General features: G+C 33.1%; 1 protein-coding gene across 1 annotated transcript in view; it reads left to right on the top strand.

Annotated features, from left to right (window-relative positions):
* LOC115876128 (alpha-2B adrenergic receptor-like) overlaps positions 1 to 27,573 on the top strand; it is a 94,276-nt gene that overhangs the window by 24,024 nt on the left and 42,679 nt on the right. Inside the window, exon 3 of the mRNA XM_030891817.1 lies at positions 4,028 to 4,239. Coding sequence (XP_030747677.1) covers positions 4,028 to 4,239 — 212 coding nt within the window. The remainder of the gene's footprint in view (positions 1 to 4,027; positions 4,240 to 27,573) is intronic.

Below are 27,573 nucleotides of genomic sequence, written 5' to 3'. Positions count from 1 at the left end.
GGTACTTAAATGATGGCAAAAATAAAAGACTTACATTATATTTTTAGAGCCAGAAACAAAAGGTCTAATTAAAACACATATAACAAATTATAGTTTGAAAAACATTTTGATAATCATTTATTTGATAATATTATGATTGGCGCTATGACAACGACAATATTTTTTGAGAATTTGACAATAATATGACGATGGCCGTTGGAAACTATGGAAACTACAAAAAAATTCTGATTTACCGCCATCTGGCAATAACTAGTAGCAACTTCTGAACCTAAAAATTAATTGCACTACCACCTAGTGGCTAGGGCTGGAACTATTTTATTTGAGATTTCCGTGGAAACGGTGGAACCGCTTTTGCTATTTCACTTTCCCGCTCCTGGTTCAGTCCCGATGACAATACATTTTTTTGCAAAGCGTGACCCGAATTTCTGACAGCCGTCAAAATGGCGGCATTTTTGAGGTTTTTGATTTTTTTAAATTCTATTTATGAATGGATCGGGCTGAAATTATATATATATAGGTATGTTGTGGGGGTATATACATATAAAGAAAAATATATGGGCGGCCATCTTGAAAAAATGAGTGTTTAATGACATGGCAAAATTTCAAAGTCAACCGGTTTTGATAAAAATCGATATATAGAATGGCCATGGGCTAAAATGAAAGAAAAGAAAATTGAGCTGTCAAAAAAATTTCAAAGTTGTCCGATTTTGATAAAATAACAATATGTTGGATGCCATCTACCCCATAGTCGGTTTTCATTTTATTTGTCTCATATTTGAACTGTCAAATTTGACAGCTGTCGTTTTTTTTAAGTTCTCTTTTTTTAATGAAAATCGATATACATATATATTGTTAGGATGCCCATAGGAAGTTATTTAAGAAAAAAAAATGAGTTTAAGTGTGTGGCACTGAGAGATCAGCATAAAAAGTAAAAGATAAATTTTAAGAAAAAATTTTTTTTTAAAAACAAGCTTATATTTAAATTCACTAAAAAGCAAAAAATATACTTTTTTTTTTAAAACTTTTATTATGAACTTATAACGTCATTACACAATTTTAATATTATAGTTCAGTCATTGGGAATCAAAAAAGGGGCCTGCTTGGAAAAAAGTCCGGAAGTTTTGAAACTTTGCAGATTTATAGGTTTTGGGGCCCCTAACTAAAATCCATAAAATGCACATTTCCAGACTTGCCGCCGGCGCCGCCATCTTGCTAAGATGGCGCCCAAAATCGGCATTTAGTGAATATCTCGAAAACTATCCGTTTTTCGCGAAAATTTGAGGAGAGCAAAATTAAAGAGAATAAAATTTCCTATAAAAAAGGTTTTATGAAAATTTTCGCTAGTCAACCGTTTAGGCACAAAATCCCTGGAAATTTTACAATTTTGCGTAAAATATGATATATTATGTATAGTCGATTTTCCGAAATCAAATGTCGATTAGGGTTCACTAAAACTAGTTTTTAGTTTAGTTTCTTCAATTTTGTCATGAAACAGTGGCGTATCATTAATTCGCTCATTAATTTATGAATAATTAATTGTCGTGCTGTCAATACAGCATTCATTGCGAACTTACCACCAGGTTCAGCATTGGTCTGGTTGTACCAAAAATGCCGAAGAATGGGGTTGGAAAAAAACAAAAACAGGCATTACTCCAGTCACAACGTTGAAATATCCAGCTCCAAAATCCCTGTTGGATTTTTATCCTCTAAATTGTAAATGCAAAACCAACAACTATGGTAAAGCCTGCGGATGCAGAAAAGCAGGATTAAAATGTTCAGTGATTTGTGCATACTGCAATGTAAAATCCTGTGACAACGTCACTGAAGTGTCACTCGACGAATCCGATGAAGAGAAGTTGGACTTGCCTGTAAGAGTTGGACGTATTGAGAGACCACCCTGATGAGCCCAGCACAGCAGACACGATCGACTTTGACATCAATGAGCCAGATCCGTCGGGCCTGTGCAGATAAGCTAATGTTTTTAATTTATCTAGTGGAGTAGGTCTCCGGGGAGACCACGTTAAAATAAACGCGCTATATACTTTACCTCCTGGGTGGTGTGGAAACAGGTATCTACACATTTTCAATAATTAAAATTAATTATTCATAAATTAATGATACGCCACTGTTTTATGACAAAATTGAAGAAAAAACTAGTTTTAGTGAACCCTAATCGAGATTTGATTTCGGAAAATCGACTACACATAATATATCATATTTTACGCAAAATTGAAAAATTTCCAGGGATTTTGTGGCTAAACGGTTGACTTTAGCGAAAATTTTAATGAAACCGGCGGGGCCGGCGGCAGGTCTGGAAATGTGCATTTTATGGATTTCAGTTAGGGACCCAAAAACCTATAAACCTGCAAATTTGCAAAACTTCCGAACTTTTTTCCAAGCAAAAATCCACAATGACTGAACTATTATACAAGGTCCGGCAATAGTCCGTCGGGCATATGTAGCTCCTAGAATAAAAAACTTGAGAATTTTGTTGCAGACCTAAAGTATGTACCAGGATGTATTTCCGGAAAATATTTTAACTTCTATAGGGTGGCTCAAAAAAGTGTGAGTGGATCTGGATGATTTTTTTTAAATGGAACGCCCTGTATATTATTGCATTTTTGGCTTCCTTTCAGATCATTTTACATAATCCTAAGATATGAGTAAATAAATAATTTCGATAGTTTCACACATATTAAAAAATAAATCAAAAACATATATTTTTCAACCCTTAAAAAAAAATATTAAGATTACAAGAACTCTTCTGAAATCAAAACTATATTAGATATTTACTTTAGATCGTCTGTTCTTACTTTGTTATAAATATGGTAATTGTAAATCATACACGATGTTCAATATTTCACGCGAGACTTTCAAAAATAAAAATAATTTTTCTTGTTTTTTTTTAAATGGTACACCTTGTATATAATTTTTTATTTTGATGGAGAATTAAAAAATTAACTTTTTTAATATTTAAAGTGTTTCAAAATTTTTAATAGTTTTCCGGATACACGCAGTATTATTTCATATGGCACTTTTAATGGTAAAATACGAGAGAAAAATCATTGGGTGGCTATGATAAAAATTTACTGTGGAAAATGGCATATGAAATACAAACCGGGGAATAAACGGTCTGCGAAACTGTTAAAAATTTTGAAATACTGTAAATGCAAAAAATGTTTTTTTTTTTAATTTTCCACCTATTGCAAAAATAATATACAGGGTGTTCCATTTAAAAAAAAAAAGAAAAATTATTTTATATTTTTGAAAGTTTGGAGTAGAATTTTGAACATCCTGTATGATTTACGATTTTCGTATTTATAGCAAAGTAAGTACAGACCATCTAAAATAAATATATAATATAGTTTTGATTTCAGGACAGTTCTTGTATTAATAATATTTTTTTTAAGAAAGGCTGAAAAATTTATAATTTTTATTTATTTATTAATATCTCTGAAATTATCGAAATATATTTACTCATTCCTTAGGATTATGTAAAGTGATCTGAAAGGAAGCCAAAAACGCAATAATATACAGGGTGTTCTATTTAAAAAAATTATCCCGATCCACTCACACTTTTCTGTGCCACCCTATAGAAGTTAAAATATTTTTCTGAAATTCATCCTAGTACATCTTCAACAAAATTCCCAAGTTTTATTCTAGAAGCTACAGATGCCCGACGCACTATTGCCGGACCCTGTATAAAAGCTTGTCGCGAGATTTGTATAAAAAGAACAAGAATAAACAGGTTTAGTGAGGAAACCAACCGCTTTAAAATAGAAACATATGGGTTTGAAATAAAATGTGGGTCTGAAAAGAGACAGGTCTGTCGTTGTAAGCTAAAAAACGGTTTAAAGCAATTCAAAGCGGTTCAAACCTGTTTATTAGCGTATTTTGACTGTTCTTACCTAATTTACATCATGTCCATCAATAACGAAGTTTAATATTTACTATTATTATTCTGAATAGAATATTATTATAATGAATATATAAATTATTGAATATTTAAGGATTCCTTCACTTTCAGGACACAATATCATAGAAGCGAGCGCCTCTGTGGACCGCAATAGTAACAACTCGCCGCGGGACGGCGAGCGCCAAATTGCCACGATAGAGGCGCCGCCTTCCGCAACACCTATCTCTATTCCCACGGTCACCTGCGACTTGGCCAGCGACATCTCCACAAGCGACAACGCCAACGACCCGCAGGACGGTCAGGAACAGAAGGACACCCTTAAGGTACTCCACAGTATTTTCCGACACATGGCCAAAATTATTGCATATATCGTTTAAAAATATACGGAAAGGAATTTAAAGAATATTTTTTTCTACATAGCTTTGATAATCTCTAATAAACATTTTTTTCTTAAAATGGATATGGTAAACAATGTTTATCGTTCAGACCCAATATTATTACAAATTCTTGCACATTTCGATTTGTGGTCTCTTGGGTTTCAGAAGAAATTTGACCATAGCCTTAAAATGTCTAGAAACATTATTTCACAGTTTAATAGACTCAGAATAGTAACACTGTCTCGACAGGGCTACCGGCAAGTTGCAATAGCTGAAATTGTAGGAGTTAACCAAAGTGATGTTTCGCGAATATTAAAAAAATCAGGGAGACAAACGAGGTTACAGACCGGCCTGGAAGAGGTAAAAAGAGAGTTACTACTGCTGTGCAACACCGTCAAATATCCCTAATAGCACGACGCAATCCCCTGCTTTCTAGTACTGCTATTAAAAATGAGTTAGCTCACCTTGAAGGATCAAATGATTCAAGAAAAACCATAGCAAGAAGACTCCATGACAGAGGATTACATTTAAGGAGGCCTCTACGTGTTCCGAAGCTTAATTTACAGCACAAAATTACGCGACTACAATGGGCTGAGGAGATGACAGCAAATGGACTTAATTGGAATTTCGTCATGTTTAGTGATGAAACAAGAATATGCCTAGCGTCAGACTCGCGAAGAACTTTGGTCTGGAGAGCATCTGGAAGGCGATCTTGAATGCAGCTCAACCCTGTGTCCCGTTTCAAGGGGGAAGCATTATGGTATGGGCAGGTATAATGCACGGAGCTCGAACTCCTCTTGTTTTTATTGATGGCACAATGACAGATGGCTCATATCTTAGAGACGTTTTAGAGCCTATTGTGTGTCCATTTCAAGGGGCAGTGGGGGATGAATTTGTTTTCATGGACGATAATGCTCCTCCCCATCACACTTTAGCGGTTCGCGAATTTTCTGAGGAAGAGGGCATAAGAAAACTGTAGTGGCCACCGATGTCTCCAGCTATGAATGTGATCGAGCATGCTTGGGCCATACTAAAACGCCATATTGCCAAAAGGAATGATCCCCTCTTAAACCCTTACCGTACCTTAAATGAATTGAAAATTGCTGCGCGCGAAACATGGGCAGCCATTCCTCAACATCTTCTGGACAACTTAATTGAGAGCATGCCAAGTCGTCTCTCAGCTTGCATTGAGACTCGAGAAGGTAATACAGACTATTAGTTATGAGAAATAATTAAAATTGTTTTCAATATTTACTGTTTAAAATGAAATTTGTTTTTGTTGATTTTCACTCATTATGAAATAAAATTATAATAACTACCTAACCTAACCTAACAGCCTAGTTGCACTTAGTTTTTTAATTTTATATTAATTAGTCGTGTAGTAAGCCAATATGTCCAAAAATATAAAAAGAATCATATTAGGTTCAAAATAAAATAAAAATATCATTATATGCAATAATTTTGGCCATGTGTGTACACACAATATGTGAAATTTTTGTTTAATTATTACATTATTATTATTATTCACAGATACAAAAATACGTTTTTTGTAAAATGCGGATCATAGACTATTATGTTATGCATGGTAATTGCAGCGACTCGAAACTGACGAATATTTTCTCATTCTCTTGACTATTCTAGATGTAAATGGCGTATCTGGCAAATAACCCGAAAACAAATGACCAAGAAAAACCAAAGCTTGCCCTAATGGCAAATTGACCCAAAATATATCTGCCCGAAGAACATTTTAATAGGCCACAAAGTTGACCAAAAAGCAATAATTTTCATGGCATTTTTTTAATTATGTAAACATATTCTATAAGGGGAAAACTCTGATAAATTTAATGACATCTAAGCAGTACAGCTGACGTATATCCAGTAGTTGCACCTGTTTAAAGAGAATGTTTTCATTTTATTGTAAATAATTTTTATAAATCATTTTGGGAGCTTTTGTAAGCTTGAGTGGTCAACAAGAGACCTTATTGGAAAATAAACGTGAATCTTAATTAACTTATGAAATCAAAATATGGAATTTCCACGTATTAAAAGTACCATTACTGGCATCCTCTGCGGACAACTTGACTGCATCCAACTCCGTCATGCCTTGATTTAGTACTAACTAAATAATATATATATATATATAGTTAAGAGCAGCAGCATAATTACATTACACATATTACATACATATATTATTATTACATGTTGGTTATACATACATATGTTGGTTACAGACATACATACTAAGCTGGCTGTTGACATACATTATTGGCCATACATACATTGGCTGGCCAAGGCCACATACATTGTTGGCTGGTTGAGCCACATTACATATTGCCATTGGCTGCCACATGGCTGGCTGAGCAGTTGACACATTACACATTACACATATTGACATGCTATACATACATACACAGCTATCAGCCTCTAGAGTCCCTCCACCACCTTCATGTCACTTGCCGATACACCGAGCCTTACACAGCACATGCCACATACGCTAGTTATATATATATAGCAGCAGTTGTTATATATATATATATATATATGTATATATATGTTATATATATATATATATATATATATATGAGCAGTTATATGCAAATATATATATATATATATATATATATATATATATATATATATATATATATATATATATATATACTAATATAAGCTCAGTAGATTATATCCAGCAAATCTCTGTCAGGCATGAAAATTAATATACCATTATTTAATTAGAGGACTCTAGAACAAACTTCAGACAGAAATAATTAAAACCGCCAAACCTACCAATTTATTTTATACACGCTTACAAACTAAACTATAGCCAAAGTCAAACATCTGTTAAACGATTAATTATTGAGTTATATTATAAATAGCTCAGAAACGTATTTATTTATTTAAAACTTTTTTCTACAACTTATTTAACAACAATATATAAATAAATAAAAAATAAAATAAAAACGCCTTTGTTTTTAACTCGGCGAAATTCAGCTGAGCTGTTAGTTTAACCGACCATTCAAAAAAAATACCATTATAAGATTACAATAAAAATAAAAAGTTTCACGATATTATCTACCTATCATAATATACTACGAAAAAAGACAAAAAAAAAACAACAAAATAGCCACCTAGTTATTTATCGTTAAAAGGTGCTTTTTAAATTTTGATTTAAATGTTCAAAACGAGATATTTTTTGATTGACTAATATTGGGATATTGGTTTTTTAAGCAGTTGTAGATTAGAAGTTTTTTTATAAGAATTTTCTTTTGGAAAAATATTAAAACACCTATCACTATGCGACGGAGCTGTTCGCCGGTGAGCAATGAAGGTAAGCTAGTGAAAATTAAACTGTGATACTTAAGTCTTTATAATATACTGGGCGCCACTCAGTTTTCCATTTAATTTCGAAAACTTCTAAGTTGAAAACTGAAAAATCAACTCAGAATATAGGTATTACTTATTTTAGGAATTACACAAATGAAACGCTGAGACAAAGTAATAACTAAGTATAATTAATAATTAAATGTTAAGTAGAATAAGATAAGAATATGAAAAATTTGATGTTTGAAAATATTTGTTGGTAAATTGTATGTGTAAAAATAGATCACTCAAAATGGTAGTTTAAATCTGCATGCTTCTGAATATTAATATATTATTAATTATTCCGCATAAAGTCTGGCGATCTTGGTACTAAAATGTAGGGACTCTTTATATTCCAAAAAAAACGTACTATGTGAATATCAGAAATATGCATAACATATGTAAAATTTATCAAAGTGAAATTCTTAAGTAATTAAATATATCTATAATATGCCTGAAGGGCTTAATGAATTCAAATGAATTTAAATTATATAGATATAAAATCAAATGTTCTGGCCTGTTTTATCCGTTCTGGTCACAAGCTAGTTATGGTGAACTGCTACCGGAACTGGATAGTGGTATAAGATGGTTCTGGACAGACAGAATCGAAAACTTGTGTGGATTCAGGAGATTCCTCCGTTATTCCCGGTGTGAAATGTAGGGACAAATGTGGACCAAATGTCAGGTGTAAAAAAGAAAAAATGGCACCAGAAAATAAAGCCACCATAAAATGCCTTACTATAAAATGCTGCCATATACTAAAACCCTATATAAAGAAAAGAGAGGTATTAGGAAACGTTACACAACGTTGCGTTTAAATTAAGAGTCTAACCTCTGCTCAGAGGGTTTTCCCAAACAAATTGGCAAAATGCCAACAAACGCCGATAGCTCTATCGGGTTCAGCCTTTAGCCACCGATATGGCGAGGGAAGGTAGGCACGAAGTATGACTATACACCGTCAGATATAAAGTGACGAATAAACTTCGACCGGACTGAAATAACTCCCCAGAAATAACCTTCAAGAAAAAATAAAAGATAATAACAATACTTAGAATGCCATCTCGATCCGAGGACTTAAACTTGAATTTTTAAATAAAATAATTCTCTACCTTTATATTAATTATGTGAATTTTAAATAAAATGCTACACAGTATAACTGACGTATATGGGAAGCAGCTCTAGGTCATGGCTTTATTAATTTTGGGCATTTGATAGTGCTTATTAAAACGAGTTTCGCGTGGATGTCCCTACGTGTTAGTTTTTCAAACAAATATGAAGGGCTCTCAGATTTAATTAATTTATGCAGGAAGCAAGCAAAATGAAATTTTTGTCGATCCGATATGTTTGTCCGATAAGTTTGTGGCTCACGTTATCACTACGTTTCAGGTTGTAAATAAAATGAATGTAAGAGTAGTGAATTTTTTGTAATTTGAATTTGGTTGAAACATCCAAACAAGGTCCATATACAAAATTACAGTAATTCAAATGACTTAAGACAAGTGCGTAGCATAATTTTTTTTAACCCAAAGTTCAGAACATTTTTGCTTTTATAGATGTTGCGGAGATAAATATAGGCTTTTTGGAGAAATTTTGGCCGGCCGTAGCTCCAGCGTTAGTGTGTTGATCTACGGAGCGGAAGGTACTGGGTTCGATCCCCAGCCGGTACGGTCGCTTTATTTATTTAAATAAAAATATTTATCTAAATAGAGCGACCAACGAGCCGCCACCTCAAGGAAGGCAATGGCAAACCACCTTGAGTATATTTGCCTTGTACAGCCTCTCAAATAGTGCCCTTCCAATTCGGCAATAAACTGTAGGTCCCGTGTACTTGTGGAACACTGATGTCAAGTACATGCGAGAGTATGGCACTGTAAGAAGAAGAAGAAGGAGAACTTTTGATACTTGAATACGAAATCGAAGTGTGCTGTCAAACACTAAACCCAAATTTTTGTACTCGTCAACAATACGGATTCTTACACCATTTATTGACACGTTCAAACTCTGAGCCAAAAAAATACGAAAAGTTACTCTATAATGTAATATTCAGATATTTTTATACAAGTTCTTAACTTCATGATATTTATTTTAAGCTATTATGAAGTGTAAAGTGTGTATGATTTACATACACCAAAAATACCTCCTTTAATAAATGTGAATCATAGATTAATGGATTATGCACAAAAAATTATTATTTTTAATATTTAATTACCTGAGAACATATCTGCAAAGTTTCAGTAGAACTAATTAAAACTACGAAGCGTAACAATTTATTTCATACACGTCTTTTGAGCTAAACTTCAGCTAAAGTCAAATACCTGTTAAACGTTAATTGACACACATGAAGCAATCGCGACCCTATATAAATTAAATAGAGCTTTATCTCAATACCATCTGTGGGATTTATATAACTTAAATCTGCGATATAAATCACCCGAGGGCTTTGGCTCAAACGTGAGCTAAAATCTTTCCAGATATTCGTTAGACCGTCTAATGTCTGACGTTTTGCACCGTCTTTACCGCTAGCTAAACTTCGAATAAAGTTTACAATTTGGTGCAATTTTACGGGAAGATATGAGAAGTAGAGAAATGTAACTTTTTATAAAAAAAAGACTCATGGTTCGTTTTAATTTAGTTAAATTGATATTACACACTGTAGACACCACTGCAGTTTTCTTGGTGGTTGAGAATAGCCGCATATTCAGCCATTAATCGCAAAAAAAATGTCCGATGCGCGTCATCAATCACATCGGCATTGACACTAAAGTCTATAAACTTGACTAAATGAAATTTTGGCAAAAATGTTTAAATTTGTTATATAATTTAAGAAACCAAGCAGCTCTTCATTTTACTTTGTAGAGCAAATCATTGTAACAGATATTTTATTCAGATTACAGCTGCAAAAATTAGTTTAAACCGAATTTTATTATCGCTATGTTAGTCACATTGTGCCGTTTTCAGCAAGGTTATCGTTTATTATTTGACAATTATCCTAATGTCAGTCATTATTTTGTATAATATCGTGTTGATGTTGAATCTTTGTGAGTAATTCTCGTTTTTTTTTTGTCTAATTTTATAGTCTTTTTTAAAAATTGTACTTTCAAGCACAAACAGTTTTTTTAAGAACTAAATTTTCAAGTTTTTGTATTGCATATCTTGAAATTGTGTGTTGAAAATATGCCGAAGCATTTAAACAGTCGAATCAAAGAGCTTGTAGCTTCCCTGATAAACTATTTTGAATGAGAACGTGACAAAGGTCCTTTACTACCCTTGACTGCAGTCAGAGAAGTAAGTTTGATTGATAAGCAAATTACGCCACTTCAAAGTTATTTCTACGTTAGTTTTTATTAAATTACGTGATTAATAATTTGTGCATTAATAGCACCCTCTTGTTATTACCACTTATGGCGTTTTGTAAGGTGTACATCAATAAATAAATAAATAACCCATAGAATAATCTTAGTCTAGTTTTTGCCAATATGTAATAAGTAAAATAAGCTATAACACAAATAAAACGATTAATTACTAAAATATTAGTTATTAAATTAAAAATAAAACGTAAAAATCTTTAAAAAATATAAAATAAATATATTTGTTTGTCACTCTTAAATTAAGATTCATCTTATAAATCCGTCACAATCTGGCAGCGCTGTCGCCATCGCTTGTCATTCAAAGTTGATCACGTGCATCGGAAATTATTTTGTGATTACCATATACGTTTTATTTCGTGTGTTGTTACGATATTGTGAAAATATCTATACTTGGATGATTAAAGATATTATGATTGCTAGATCTAAATACGGCATTTATAATTTACGCGTTTTTCAATGAGGCTCAAACCATTTTATGTTGTGGTACTTCGATCACACATGGTCTCCAATGTCTGTCTTTATTAGTTTACATATCTACGTATGTTTTTTTTATTTTCGTTAAATGATATATTTAGAGGACTTTTTGTCTCTTCAATATAAGACTCAACTCACTCAAAAGGTACATTTTTTCAGTGCACTCTTTCAATTGTTTTTATCCAGGGATATTTTTGTTAAGACACTTCCTAGAGTGGTCCCAGACTTAAAAACAGTTTGAATTTTTCACTGCTCGGTTGTTCGTCTGTGTTAATTTTATGTTATTTACAAATCTGTAATTGTCAAGAAGGAGAGAGAGAACATCAGTTTGGCGCACCAATATCTCAATCTTGGCAATTGTTGTTCGTATTTTTGTGTTACCCAAGGACTTCTCAGCGTAACCATTTTGAAGCAAATCCGTTTTCATATTACTTAGTTCAGGTTTAAGGTTCTTGGTCAGTGCATATAGAGATTGCTATCATATGATGACTATCCCGGGATACTGTCCCGGGTTTTCTATGGGCTTGGTGCATTTTCCGCCGGTGCTGCTATTATCGAAGAATATTGTCAATAGCGGACTAAACAAATACACGGGTTTAAATAGTAAATATACGAAAAAATTGTTATAAAATTATTCGAAAAGTATTAGGAAGTATAATTTGTAAAAATATATAAAAATAAAAATATTTGTCATTTTCTTTTTCACTTAATTTTTACTACCAGGAACAGCGTTACATCACACAAACCGTATTGATATCGTACTGAGTGTTTTATAGTTCCAATGACTCTTCTTCTTCTTCATGTGCCTTCTCCTCATCGGAGGTTGGCGACCATCAATTGGAATTCTTGTCTTGAGCCAAACGGATAATTGCACTGGCCTGTCCTATATTAAGCCACTGGCGTAAATTACGCAATCAGGAAAACCGTTTATGCCCGATGCCTCGTCGTCCTTCAATCTTTCCCTCAACGATCACCTCTAGGAAATTATATTTGTTATTTCTAAAAATATGACTAATATATCCTTTCTTTATCAATCGTTTTCAATAACTGCACTAGTAAAAACGAAAATACTTAAATATTATGACAAAGCTACGATTTTGATATTATTTCAGTTCATGCTTCAGTTACAGTTTATGCAGTCACCATGAACTGTAACTTGGACGGCGTGAAATACTTTAGTCGGGCATTTCTAATTTCTGTCGGAATTTTTAAATGCGGTCGGAATTTTTAAAATCAACTGAAATGAAGCCTATACACAGAAATACTAATAGATCCATCATTTCTACTGACAGGAACATCCAGAAACGATAGACAGAACATTCTCTCTTTGTCAATCGTAAACATGATAGAGCTGTGTGTGAAATGTCAGTATTGCGAAAGAAATCCAACTTTTTGGTGGCAAAAGCAGTTTGGTTATTATATTAAGGTAAATCTGACAAAATAAACAGACCCACTCGTGAATATGTTTATCGTTACATTTGTTAAGGCACAAAAATACCGTCTAAATTGAACGTTTGTGAAATAAACAACTGTGGAAAAATGCCCCATCCATTACCGCCGAACGATCTTCACAGAACCGTTAACAATATATAACTTACTCGCACATAAAATACCTTTAGTGACAATGTCGAGCAGATGTTTACCTTTTTTCGATGGAATTGTTCATTTCCGACCTAAAAAGCACGTCCACCACAGCGTATAAACAACGACCGGCGAGCCAGCCTGTTTCCGCATAAAAACAACCAGTAAATATTTATTACCGGCATAAATCTGGCCGGCCTACTGTTTTCACGTCAACCCCGTAATCATTGCCTAAACCCGTTTCAATCAACTTACTAGCCTATCTACATATCGCATTTTCAAGCAGGATAAGCTAGGAACAACAGAAGTAGTTATAAATTCAAATTAGATGGAAAAGATGAGCATAAAAAATACAGTAGCCAGGACTAAATATGAATATATACATATAAATAAAACATATTTATCTAAATATTACGCACGCTGAACCTACTGTCCCAAAAACATCATATTGAAGTTTTTGACTCAGATATTAAAAGTGGTTTATGAAATATTATCGTGTAAAGTAAACACCGAGATATGTCCTATTTTAAGTTGATTAGAAAATAAAGTGTCATTGTTAAAGAACATGATAAATCAAAGCAAAATAGTACTACGCCTATTTTTCTCTGATTTAGTCCAATCTAATCTCTACTCAATTATAACTGTTATAATTCAAAATCGGCTTAATAATCTCTGATTTGTTGGATTTGTTTTTGCCCCAAATAGCATAGTAACTATTAAAATGTCTTAAAAAATTCTTATAGGTGTTTTGCCAACTGCACTGTAAGAAAGTCTACAAAATAAAATAGTTATTTTTGCAAACACTGCTTAATCCTGACAAAAAATAACTATTTTATTGTGTATATTTTTGACAACGCCAGTGGCGAAATACACATAGGGTTTTTTTAAGAAGTTATTCCAAGTAATCCATATTCAAATACAGATACAAATATGATTTTAAATTTATATTTTAATATAGGTTTATTTTACAAAAAAAAATTATAACCATATCTATATAAGTTTAGAATTAAAAAGTTAATTTAGCAGTCCTTATACTCATAAACCCAGGAGTTTCTTTAATATTATCCGAGATTAGTTTAAACCCATACCGAAAAAAAAAGAAAAATAAAGGAAAAAACTTTACGAGAACCTTATAGAGTGGCTTTTAAGCAACTCATCCAATGAAAAACTTTCCCAAAGATTAACTTTATTTAAAAGAGCTGCAACTCGGGCAGGTGCAAATTAAAATTCAATAAAAGTTTTCCTTGCCCAACTTTTCCCACTTAGAGGCTTCGTTCTTATACACTGGCGGCGCTCTATACTTCTCTCTTCCTCTCTGCGAAGCTCATCTAAATTTATAAGTCGAGGTGTGTCCAAAATGCTATATGTAGACGGTGAAAGTTTATGTTGATGTAACAGTTTGAGAATATAAAATAGGAGATTTTTTATTCCTTCTTTAATACAAATTCGGATTTGTTTTAAATGGTGTTCTTGAAGTAATTATAAATCTAGTAATAATGAAGTTCTTTAAGCCCTTGTGGGATACAAACCTCGGAATTCATTTACTGTGAACGAATTTTTATAAAACTTTTTGCATTGTATTGTTAATAAGATATACAGGGTTTCAAAACAAATGCGAAAAACTTCAGGGGGTGATTCCTTGTTCAAAATAAAGGGTAGTTTGCTTCATAAACGTTGGGTCAAAAGTCAACCATTAGGGAGATATTGCGGTACAAAGATGGCGGAAAAATAATGTTTTTATTTTTTATCTTGAAAACGAAAAGAGATAGACTAATAAAATTTTTTATGGAAGCATTACTGTTATGAAAAACACACTTTCTGGTAATTTTTTTTCACTTTTTTAAAAATGAGTGGAAGGGGTTGAAATAAACTACCCCTATCATTCTTGTTAACGAAATTTAAAGAAAATTCTTATCAAATACATGCAAAAAAATTAATTTGGATAGTTTAGTTTGTTTAGAATTCTTTATCTCTTGTATTTTTTTGATAAAACTCACCGATTTGAAATTAAAAAATAAAATGTAAAGCATTACATGTCAGGACAAAAAACATTTTCTGATAAAGAATCTAGTGGGCTGCTGTAATTTTTTTAGGAAAAAATCGGTCGCTGTTACTTTTTAGGATTTTCCTAATATTATTTTATTTGACATTACTCTACTGCAATACGTTATTATCTAGATGATTATTATTATCATTATTATCACTAGATTCTTAATCTAAAAATATTTTTTGTCCAGACATGTAATGCTTTACATTTTATTTTTTAATTTCCAATCGGTGAGTTTTATCAAAAAAACATAAGAGGTAAAAAAGTTTCTAAACAAACTAAACTATCCAAATTAAAGCATTTGCATGTTTTGATAAGATTTTTCTTTAAATTTCGTTAACAAGAATGATAGGGGTAGTTTATTTCAAACCCTTCCACTCATTTTAAAAAAGTAAAAAAAATACCTGAAAGTGTGTTTTCATAACAGTAATGCTTCCATAAAATTTCATTAGTCTATCTCTTTTCGTTTTCATGATAAAAAATAAAAACATTATTTTTCCGCCATCTTTGTACCGCGATATCTCTCTAATGGTTGACTTTTGACCCAACGTTTATAAAGCAAACTACCCTTTATTTTGAACAAGGAACCACTCCCTAAAGTTTTTCGCATTTGTTTTGAAACACCCTGTATTACAAAGTTTACCCATTTAAATTCGTTGCTTTCACTTTAGTATTTAAATAAACACACATATACAAATGCATACATACAAGATGGCTCCGTATTCCGGAATAGCTCTGTATCCGGATTCCTATTTGAGATTTTCACTCCAAACGTTTTACAAAATATGTGTTTAATTGTAGTTAACATTTCAAAAATATTTTTATAGATATACAAGGTGCGCCAAATATATATCTATATTTGTTTAGTTCAGTAAATTTGCTATAAAATTCCGATTCCAAAAATTTCTTAATACCATGGAGTATACTAAGTGGTTTTTGAATTATGACCACATCCATGAGGACGTCAATCTGGACGTCCAGGAACCTTCGTATGAGAACTTCTAATCGAGACGATCGACTTATTGTAAGCTTATCGCTAAGAAACGCCGATTGCCAGCTATTCAAATTGATAATGAGTTGCACTTAAGGAACGTACATATTAACTAACGGACTATAAGAAGAAGATTATGTAAAAATTATCAAAACATGTTAGTGTCTTCTTCAAAAGCGTATTTCCAACAAAAATAAAGCTAATGAGGTAAACCAAAAAACAAACCATCGAGAAAGGGTGTATCTAGATGATAAAATGATTTTTAAATTTCTTGTTGTTTGAACATATTCCACAGGGTGTTTCAAACTTTCACCAAAATATCAACATTTTACTTTCCCTCGTATAATTAGCAGATGGGGAGTTTCATTTTTAATTTAGAAAAAGATACTAAAAAGTCAAAGAATTTGACTACACACTGCTTAAAAAATCATAAAAATCGGCCCATTAAAACAAAATATATTAACCTATAAAATTTTTCGTGCCTGTGAATGTATTTCAAAAACTATACATTTTAGTCATATACTTTTTTAATAAAACACAACTTTATTTTTTTACTATAATCTAAAAATAAATTAATATACAGTGTGTTCCTATAGAAAAAACATAATTTTGATGTGTAACTTTTTTGGGGACAACCTGTAGAACTCTTCGTCATTTTAGAAAATGCTTTTAAATTGACTTACATAAGTTCACAAAAATTTCACTTCAATACAAACTTTTGTTTTCTCCTTGTAAAAACCGCGTCACCCTGTATAATTGGATTTCAATCAAAATATCAATGATTAGAATATAAGCAGAATAGGTACAGCTTATGCATTAGATTTGTTTATTTCAATAAATTTACTTAGAAAAAGAATTAAAAAATTTGAAATAAAAAAATTAAGGACATAATTTAGAATTTACTAAAATTACTAAAATAAAAAATTAAAAGCAACGAAAAAAAAAGAGTAAACATTTTAGTATTTTATCTATAAAACACAATACAAAAGGTTTCAAATTAATACATTCACAGTAATTGAATTTCGAGGTAAAAGTCTCTGAGCACTCCACTATAAGTCGTACAGAAAAAGATAAGAAAACATGTTTCATAGCTTATAATATTATGATATTTGAAAGTGGCAAATTGAAGAACTTTGAAACAAGTCATCTTGATGGATTGATATTGTTTTTAAGTTTGAAAAACTACACAACAAATAAAAATGTTATGTATAGTGTCAAGATTAAAGACAGTATTGAACAAGTTCAAAAAGTCCAAAAATATTTTGTGATATTTCTAGATAGGGTATTTCATAGTTAATATGTTTTAATTGTCGAAAATTCATCGAAAACGTTCCGTAAGGCATAACGGCCAGGGTATTTTTTTTTCAAAAAATACAAAAAACGTCATTTTTGTGAGGGGACAACTTTTGCCCCAAAAATGATTGCAAAATCTTCAACCCTCCAAGCAGGTCATTCCTCAATTTTTTTCAAATAACAAGGGGTGTCAAGTGGTGCCGCAGTGAAAAGGGCTTTCTATTCTCTATATTTCCCCACTTTGTTCACTCGAGTCATTTTGAATATATTATGAAGGATTAAAATTTGAAAAGTACTTTTTGCAAAAAAATGCATAAATTGAATTTAACTTACCTTATTAATGAAGCAAATGCTGAAAATGTAGCCCGTCAACCTCCATACAGTAACACAAATTATTTTCAAACCATTCTCGATCATTCTGAAGAACTTGTGAAGTCACTTAGCGACAAACATCAATAATTCGTTTTCGCAGGTCTTCTAATGAGGCGGGTGGAGTGCTATACACTTTACTTCTTATGTGTCCCTATAGAAAAAAGTCTAAAGGAGTCAAGTCGTGTGACCGGGGAGGCCACTCAATTGCACCCCTTCGTCTTATCCACCGACCGGAAAAGTTATTGTTTAAATAATTATGCACATTTCGAGAGTAATATGGAGGTGCACCGTCTTGTTGAAATATTAGTTCCGCTTCAACGTATCCAGGATTGTTCTCTATGATGTCAGTTAGGGCTGGGTCGATTGTATTTTCCAGTAAATCCAAGTACATATCACCTGTTAGATTTCCAGGAAGAAAAAAGGGACCCACAATAGAATTTCCAAAAATATCAGCCTACACGTTCAATTTCTCAAGATTTTGTGTGTGCACCTCGTGAAAAACCTTGGGGTTGTCCTCAGCCCAGTACCGACAATTGCGCCGATTAACTACACCGTTCAAAAAGAAAGTACACTCATCCGAAAAACACACATTAAATAGGAAATTATTATCATTCGCTACTCGTTCAATCATTGTTTCACAAAATTGCAAAAGACGATAAAAATCGTCTTCGTTGAGTTCTTGTACCAACTGAATTTTGTACGGGTGAACTTGGTGTCTGTTTTTTTTTAATATCCTTTGGACACTTGTACGATTCACGCCGGTCTCATTGGCTAATTTTCTTGTACTCATCATACTCAGTATCCATTGCAACTTGGCCCAATACGAATACCTTCATAGCTTCATTTACTACAGGATTTTCCCTCTGCCTCTTTTTATTCATAACGGAACCAGTTTCACGAAATTTTTCTACAAACTCGCGAACAATTTTGCCATAAAGCTGTTTGTCAGAATGGCGTTCATTGAATATCTGCGCAACCCAATTTCCACATTCATTATTTTTAAAATAAAGTTCGATTATGTCCACTTTTTCTGCAAGTGAGTACACCATAATTGTTAAAAAGTTTAACGATATTAAGAAGAACTTCAACGCACAAGTCACAGAACAGCTATCTAGCAACTACCGCACCTGATCGTTCAACCTTGTGGCAAGTGAAAAAATGCGTAAGCATTTAGAAATAATAAGAAAAAATAGCAAATTGGTCGAAGGAATTTATCCTTATCATTTACTCTGATAATAAATGTTTAAATAAACTTTTCAAATTTCAATCCTTCATATTTTCTCAATGACCGATTTTCAAAAACAGCTTTCTGACCCCCCTTCAGCCTAAACAGAGCCCCCTTCTCATTTTAAACAAATTGGGGAATGACACCCCCGCTTAGAGGGCTGAAGATTTTGGAATCATTTTTGGGGCAAAAGTTCCCTCACAAACAAAATTGACGTGTTTTTGAATTTCTGAAAAAAAATTACTCGGGCCGTTATGCCTTGCGGAACGTTTTCGATAGGCCACCCTGTATATTCGATACCATTTAAACTTTTAGTTACGTAACAGACGGCGCGATTTTTAAATTCATTTTTGCCAACCATGGACATATTCCGCGCCGGGCTGACTAACTCGAATTTTAATTTCCCGCTTTTTCCTCGAGTTTCGTATTACGAGTTTTGGTTTAAATAAATTGTGTTCTGATATTTAAACTTAAATTTTTTTACTACCATACCTTGCAGTCGAACTTTGTTCTTTTTAGAACCTCTTTTAGTGCAAAGTGTACAAGATAACGTAATAGCCGTAAAAACTCATCGTAACTTTATTAGAATATTTTGAAAGGGAAAGCGCGGTATTAATGGCTCTTTAAGTCCCTTAAGTGCTGTTAAGGAGGTGAGTTTTGTTGATGTAAATAATAACTGTTTATATATTTATAATTAATTTATTTCTGTTTTCTAAAATATTTTGATTAAAAAAAATATGTAAAAGTGGGCAACGCTGTGCCAGTAAAGCTTAATCACGTGACTAAAAGTTTATTTGATATGAACTATAGCTAATAATAATAAATTATATTTCTTAATTTTGACAAGTGCTTCGAATTTGCGTAAATTGATTGAACTCCCTAAATAACGAGGAGGCATATAAATCAACAAGACAAAACAAAATTTTATTCTTCTCTGTAAATATTTTCCTTAAGTTATTTTCTATTATTCTATTTCTGTTCGAAACGTATAAGAAAAATATACGTGACAAAAGTGTTTTCCCTTGTTTGCCATTATTATATTATAGCTTTCATATACTCTTTCAAACTTCAGTAATTTACGTATCTGTACGCAACTCAGGAACTTAACCAAAAAAAGTTTTTCTGATTTATTTACCAATATCCGTCCAATATTCTGATGTAGGTCAAGCCTTTGCGACCAGTTTTCCATCGGCATCATCGGTTTTGGGGAAATTTTACGACCGCTACTATTAAAATTGAAATAACATCGCATCCCGATTGAAGGCCCTAATCGATACTTAATATTTTCGATTGGTTTTATGACGTTTAGTAGGGCGTCCATTCTGCCGCTAGATCCAGTTAAAATCCTCACCAAACGATTTTCTGTCGTTCAAATCTCGCGGCAATCGATCCGAGAATCGCTCATGACATTTATGTCACAATTTCGACGGGTTCGTAACAGTGGCGTGCTTGATATTCGATACAAAGCTCACAATTTATTGTGACATTGCATTAATATTAGTATCAAGGCTTAAGCTTTGTTCAAAACCTCGAAATTAGTGGTTTCAATTAACGTAGAAGTTTGCTTCATTAATTCCAATGTAAGCATTCAGAACGTCAAAATTAGTGATAGACATCATATTGACGATATATTGTGTATGTATCCTGCAAACCAAGCTGTACCTCTACGCCATTGTGCCCGGTGGCGTAGAGGTACAGACTCTCATCTACCAATCTCAAGGCATCAATGACATCTGGGACATCAATGACATCTGGATTCGAATCCTACACCAGGCAGTTCATCACCTGACTATTTTTATTAAAATAAAAATAGTTTGGATACCTAGGTCGACTCAGCCTTAAATGAGTACTTGGGATTCACAATCCTGAGGTAATAATATACAGGGTGGTCCGAACTGTATTCGGGAAACTTCGACAGCATATTCTGCAGATAAAAATAAGTAAAAAACTTCGTATAAATGTAAGTCCTTAAATGCTTAGTTTCGGAGATACAAGGTGTAGAAGTTTCATTTTTATTTCGATTTTTTCCAAATAATTTCTGAAGTAACGTCAATATTTGGATGAAGATTGGTGTCTGGGAGCTTTTTGACATGATAAATTTGATTTTGATGTCAATATGACTCCTGCTTGTAGAGGACGCCACCTACATATTTTTTAACTGGTTTGAAGAATATTAACTTTTTGTCCGTACCTGTATAAAATTACTGAGTAAAAAATATACATTTGGGACATTTTTCACGTAAAAAAGGTCTCTTGGTAAAAATTGCTACGAGTAATGGTTCTCGAGATATTTGAAATCAAATTTATCAATACCTGTCATCATTGACATAAATTAAACATATTGACTAAATAGTTATCAAACTGAAATCATAAATTTGGAATAGTTTTGTGTCAAAAGTTCAACAGAAACTGTTTTATCATCATTTTTTCGCAGAAAAATTTATTATTAATTTAAAATAATAAAAATTTCCCAAATTTATTATTTCAGTCAAATAACTATATTTACTCAACGTGTTTATTTTTTTTGTCAATAATGACATGTATTGACTATTTTCATTCTAAATATCTTGAGAACGGTTGCTCGTGGCGATTTTTACCAAGAGATATTTTTTACGTAAAAAATCACGGAAATGCACATTTCTTCACTCAGTAGTTTTATACAGGTACAGATGAAAAGTTATAACTCTTCAAGCCAGTTAAAATACATGTAGGTGACGCAATATACAATACAAATAGGAGTCATAATCACATCAAAATCAAATTTCTCATGTCAAAAAACTCCCAGACACCAATTTTCATCCAAATATTGACGTTACTTCAGAAATTATTTGGAAAAAATCGAAATAAAAATGAAACTTCTATACCCTGTATCTCCGAAATTAAGCATTTTGGGACATACATTTACACAAACTTTTTTATTTATTTTTATCTGCAGAATATGCTGCCCAAAGTTTCCGGAATACAATTCGGACCACCCTGTATAGGCGGTTGAAGCGTAGTGCTAGCCATATTACCTTCCTTGTATACCGAACGGCTCTAGAATAGCAAGCTGTACCTTGCTCCCAAGGCGTTACACGCTATATACGGGAACTATTATATATTATCCTGCAAACAATATGGGCTGAATATGAATTTGAAGAAAACAAAATTCATGATTATTACAAAAGACCAAAATGTAAATACTTCAATATCAATAGACAGCACGCCAATAGAACAAGTCCAACACTACAAATACTTGGGAACAATAATAAATGAAACTGCCGAACAATTGCAAGAAATAAAGTCCAGGATTCAGATAGCCAGAAATTCTTTTTTAAAACTAAGGAAATTTCTTTTCAGTAGATTTATAAACTTAGATTTAAGAATAAGAATGCTCCAATGCTACGTGTTTTCGACCTTATTGTATGGTGCCAAAGCGTGAACCCTTAAAATAACTGAAATTAAAAAACTGGTGGAGTTATTGTTGCATGTTACTGATTTCTTGGGTCGATAGAGTTACCAATATCGAGGTGATACGCCGTATAAGCAAGGAAGAAGAAATACATAAAACCCTTAAGACGAAAAAATTGGAATATTTTGCACATGTCGTAAATACCAATTGCTCCAGAATATTATGGAAGGAAAATCCAAGGAGGACGTAGTCAGGGCAGGAGACAAACATCCTAGCTGAAGAACCTCAGAGAATGGTATGGAATGACGTCGAATGGATTATTTCGAGCAGTCGCAAATAAAATCAAAATAGCCATGATGATAGCCAACCCCCGTTGAGAGACGGTACTTGAAGAAGAAGATATATTGTGTATTGTTATCATTGTGTGTATTCTGTCTATAATTTGGGGTTTGTATTTCTTTTAATGTTTGGTCAATAAAATATGGTGGATAGCCGTTTTTTATTATTGTACTTTTTATGTGTTTTATATCTCTGTTTAATGAATTGTCGTCTGAACATATTATTTTTACCCTATCATTTAAACTTTTTGTAAGAACTTTTTTACACTTACACTGTGACTAGATGTGAAATTTAAGTATCTGTCTGGTATTTTTGGTTTTTCTGTAAACATCTAAAATTAGTTTATTTTGAAGCTTTGACACTAAAATATCAAGAAATAACAAACGATTATCACTCTCTACTTCTAAAGTAACACTGGTTCGCGAGAATTGATATAATCCAAAAAAATGTCTATTTCAGAAACGTTATGTTGCCATATTGCAAAAATATCATCAACATAACGCAGCCATATTACAGGCTTTTTTGGAAAACTATTTAATGTATTACTTTTAAAATCTTATATAAAATATTACTTAACAAAGGAGAGAGAAAGGATCACTTCTCTCTCCTTTGTTGTCATTGTCATACCGATCTTGTTAAAAAAATCTTTATTTAATTGGAAATAAGTAGTTTTAACACAAAGTGTGAACAATTCCAAAATACTATATGTTGCGAAATTGAACGAAAAGAGAATTGAGAAAAAAGAAAGTACTGAGAAATAAATATGTCAGGGCACTCAAATGACTTACCCTTTTTTTGCCCACCCTCTTCGGATGCACGTAACGTTTTCACGAGAAAATAGTACTAGAAAAATAAAAACAGTGTCGGATCTCTGCACTAGTGTTTGCGTCTTGGTCTCTACACACCGGCCGAATTGCGAATGTTTTCCGGTAGTAAGCGCACTTTGATCGCGTGCACTGGGCAATAGAGAAATCATCTGAGTTTGAATTTTGAAACGAAGTTGAATTTAATTTAATGATTTATGCGATCATTCTCAACCAAACAATTAATAATCGAATATTGTAAAGAAAAATAAACAAAAAATAAACTATTTATTTCTGCACATCACTTATATTGTACAAATAATTAATAAGTATTGTAAACCCAAACCCAATTAAAGAAGACAAAAAAATAATGAGATGCGTGAACACTACATATATTTCTATATTAAGCACCAAAGGCTGTTAACTAAATTAAATTAACTGTTAACTAAAAGTTAAATTAAAAGGCTGTTAACTAAATTAAATTAGATACTTTAGTAACATCTAACATTTTGCGCTGGATGTATGCCATGATAGTAAGGCCCATGATTACCTATGGAGCAGTTGCTTGGTACACAAAACTAGAGCAATGAGGTGTCCAACAGCAGCAATGGAGGTCATTCTAGACCTAACACCGCTGCACATTGTCGTCGGTAATTAAGTCAATGCGACAATGATTAGAATGGTTATTGACGAAAACAATACTGGGAGAATTTTCAGGTCAGGGGCTTGGAGCACCCTCAAAAAGAAAATTCCACTTCTCCAACTCCCAGCGGATGACATACCAAGAATTTACAACTTTGGGAAACACCTCACGGTAGTATTGAGTAATAAAAAGGATTTGAAGTAAGAAACGCTTATTCAGCATGTAAAAGACCATACCATAACGTGGTATACTGATGCTTCCAAAACCAAAACAGATACAGGGATAGGAGTATTTGAGCCAAACCAACTAAATACTCCGAACCAATAGGCACTTACCCCACTATCGAAAAATATGTACAATTTATCTTAGATAGGAACTATCGAAAACAGAAAACTGTTATCCTATCCGATAGCCAAGCAAGACTAAACGCGATCAACTCAGTAACCATCAATTCGCAGCAGGTCAAATAATGCCTAGAGAAGCTCAACAAATTAGGCAAAGAAAATAAAGTCCTCCTACTCTGGGTGCCTGCTCACCAATGGATAGAAGGCAATGAGAAAGCAAATAATCTAGATAGAAAAGGAGCAAACACTCCACTAACTGGGCCAGAACCGTTCTGTCTTCCAAACGGGAACCAACTGAAAGCGGAACTGAAGAATCTGGAATACTCCATCCGTAACTTGGAATGGGTGTCCTCCAACGGTCTAAGACATTTGAAAAAGTTCCTCAGAACTTACGACCGAGAAAAATCAAAAGTTTTCTTTGATTTAAGCAAAAACAATATTCGGATTGTCCCAAGGGGTTTCTAACAGGACACTGTCTCCTGAACGAACACCTCAGTAGGCTGAAGCTGAGAAACAACGGCGAATGCAGATTCTGTGGGGAAAATGGGGAAATACCAGAACACCTTATCACTGAATGCGCCGAGACGACGACCATTCGTGCCATGAACTTTGGTACGGCTGAAGTCGAGGATGGAGAGTTGGCCTCTGTGGAGCCGTCTCAGATACTGGCTTTTGTTAAAGCCCTGAGGCTGTATGATGAGTTATAACTCGTTATAACTCAAGAAAAGGAAACACACAATAGATCTGTAAGGTCGCGGTGATTAACTCCCCTCCTAAACATTCTACATTCTAGATACTAAAGTATAAAAATAAATTTGGAAAAATTCTGCTGAACTGTTAAACGAACAAAAATGTAACGCCACTGTCTGCATCATCTAACTTGATATATCGACAGACAAACGGATCCTGACTGATGGCGGTGTCATTTCGAAAGGATCTCGATTCAATTGTGAATATTTATGAGCCGATTCGATAAAAAAAGGAAAGGGTTTTCGCCGATCGAAGTCCGTAATATAAACGATTGAAATCGATGTGAAAAAGCATATTTTTATAGGGCATTTTCACTTTGAAACTCGCTGAAGAAAAATAGCAATGGCGGGGTATAAAGGAACTGGCTCGGAAAATTGGGGGGCTAATACTTACAAAAAATACTGATCTATATTTCATATCTCTTTATTCCTTGGGAGTTATTTAATGTAATGTTTGTCGTTAATTACACACATGGCCAAAATTATTACATATCGTTTAAAAATATATGGAAAGGAATTTAAAGAAACTTTTTTTTTATACATAGCTTTGATAATATGTAATAAACTTTTTTTGTTAAAATGGGTATGGTAAACAATGTTTATCGTTCAGACCCAATATTATTACAAATTCTTGCACATTTCGATTTCTGGTCTCTTGGGTTTCAGAAGAAATTCGACCATTGTTTTGGCCTTAAAATGCCTAGAAACATTATTTCACAGTTTAATAGAGTCAGAATAGTAACACTGTCTCAACAGGGCTACCGGCAAGTTGCAATAGCTGAAATTGTAGTAGTTATCCAAAGCGATGTTCCGCGAATATTAAAAAAAATCAGGGAGACAAACGAGGTTACAGTCCGGCCTGGAAGAGGTAGAAAAAGAGTTACTACTGCTATGCAAGACCGTCAAATATTCCTAATTGCACGACGCAATCCCCTGCTTTCTAGTACAGCTATTAAAAATGAGTTAGTTCGCCTTGAAGGAGTAAATGTTTCAAGAAATACCATAGCAAGAAGACTCCATGACAGAGGATTACATTTAAGGAGTGTTCCGAAGCTTTATTTACAGCACAAAATTACGCGACTACAGTGGGCTGAGGAAATGACAGCAAATGGATCTAATTGGAATTTCGTCATGTTTAGTGATGAAACAAGAATAGGCCTAGTGTCAGACTCGCGACGAACTTTGTTCTGGAGAGCATCTGGAAGACGAGCACGCTTGAATGCAGCTCAACCCTGTGTCCTGTTTCAAGGGGGAAGCATTATGATATGGGCAGGTATAATACACGGACCTCGAACTCCTCTTGTTTTTATTGATAGCACAATGACAGGTGCTTCATATCTTAGTGACGTTTTAGAGCCTATTGTGCGTCCATTTCGAGAGGTAATGGGGGATGAATTTGTTTACACGTGGACGATAATGCTCCTCCCCATCGCACTTTAGCGGTTCGCGAATTTTGTGAGGAAGAGGGTATAAGAAAACTGTGGTGGCCACCGATGTCTCCAGATATGAATGTGATCGAACATGCTTGGGACATACCAAAAAACACCATATTGCCAAAAGGAATGATCCCCCCCGTACCTTGAATGAATTGAAAATTGCTGTTCGCGAAACATGGGAAGCCATTCCTCAACATCTTCTGGACAACTTAACTGAGAGTATGCCACGTCGTCTCACAGCTTGCATTAAAGCTCGAGGAGGCAATACAGACTATTAGTTGTGAGAAATAATTAAATTTGTTTTCAATATTTTCTGTTTAAAATGAAATTTGTTTTTATTGATTTTCACTCATTATGAAATAAAATTATAATAACAGCCTAGTTGCACTTAGATTTTTAATTTTATATTAGTTAGTCGTGTAGTAAGCAAGTATAATGTCCAAAAATATAAAAAGAATCATATTAGGTCCAAAATAAAATAAAAATATCGTTATATGCAATAATTTTGGCCATGTGTGTACAATAAAAAAAATAGGATGCTTTTAAATGTGGTATTCATTTAAATGAGAGAGAATTTTAATGAAAAGAGTATGAGTCATTTTTGTCTTCTTTAATTATCTACGACAATTTCAACTGTCCACTACATATATCAGAACGTAATTTATACTCCATGAAATTTGTAAACAAGGAGAAATGACTAAATATCATTAGTTTGTAATTGGAGTGTAATGTAATACTACTATACTAAACTGATATGAGAAATCAGAAAGAGTGCATTTAGAAAACAGTTACCGATGGTAGATTAAATTGGCTATTCCTCTAAGGTTAGACAAGAATATTTAATTTTAATCACTGTCTAATAAT

The sequence above is a fragment of the Sitophilus oryzae genome, unplaced genomic scaffold (assembly GCF_002938485.1).
Source record: "Sitophilus oryzae breed Bouriz unplaced genomic scaffold, Soryzae_2.0 scaffold_1400_pilon_pilon, whole genome shotgun sequence".
In the NCBI taxonomy this organism is placed as follows: Eukaryota; Metazoa; Arthropoda; class Insecta; order Coleoptera; family Curculionidae; genus Sitophilus; species Sitophilus oryzae.
This window is presented reverse-complemented; position numbering and strand designations above follow the sequence as displayed.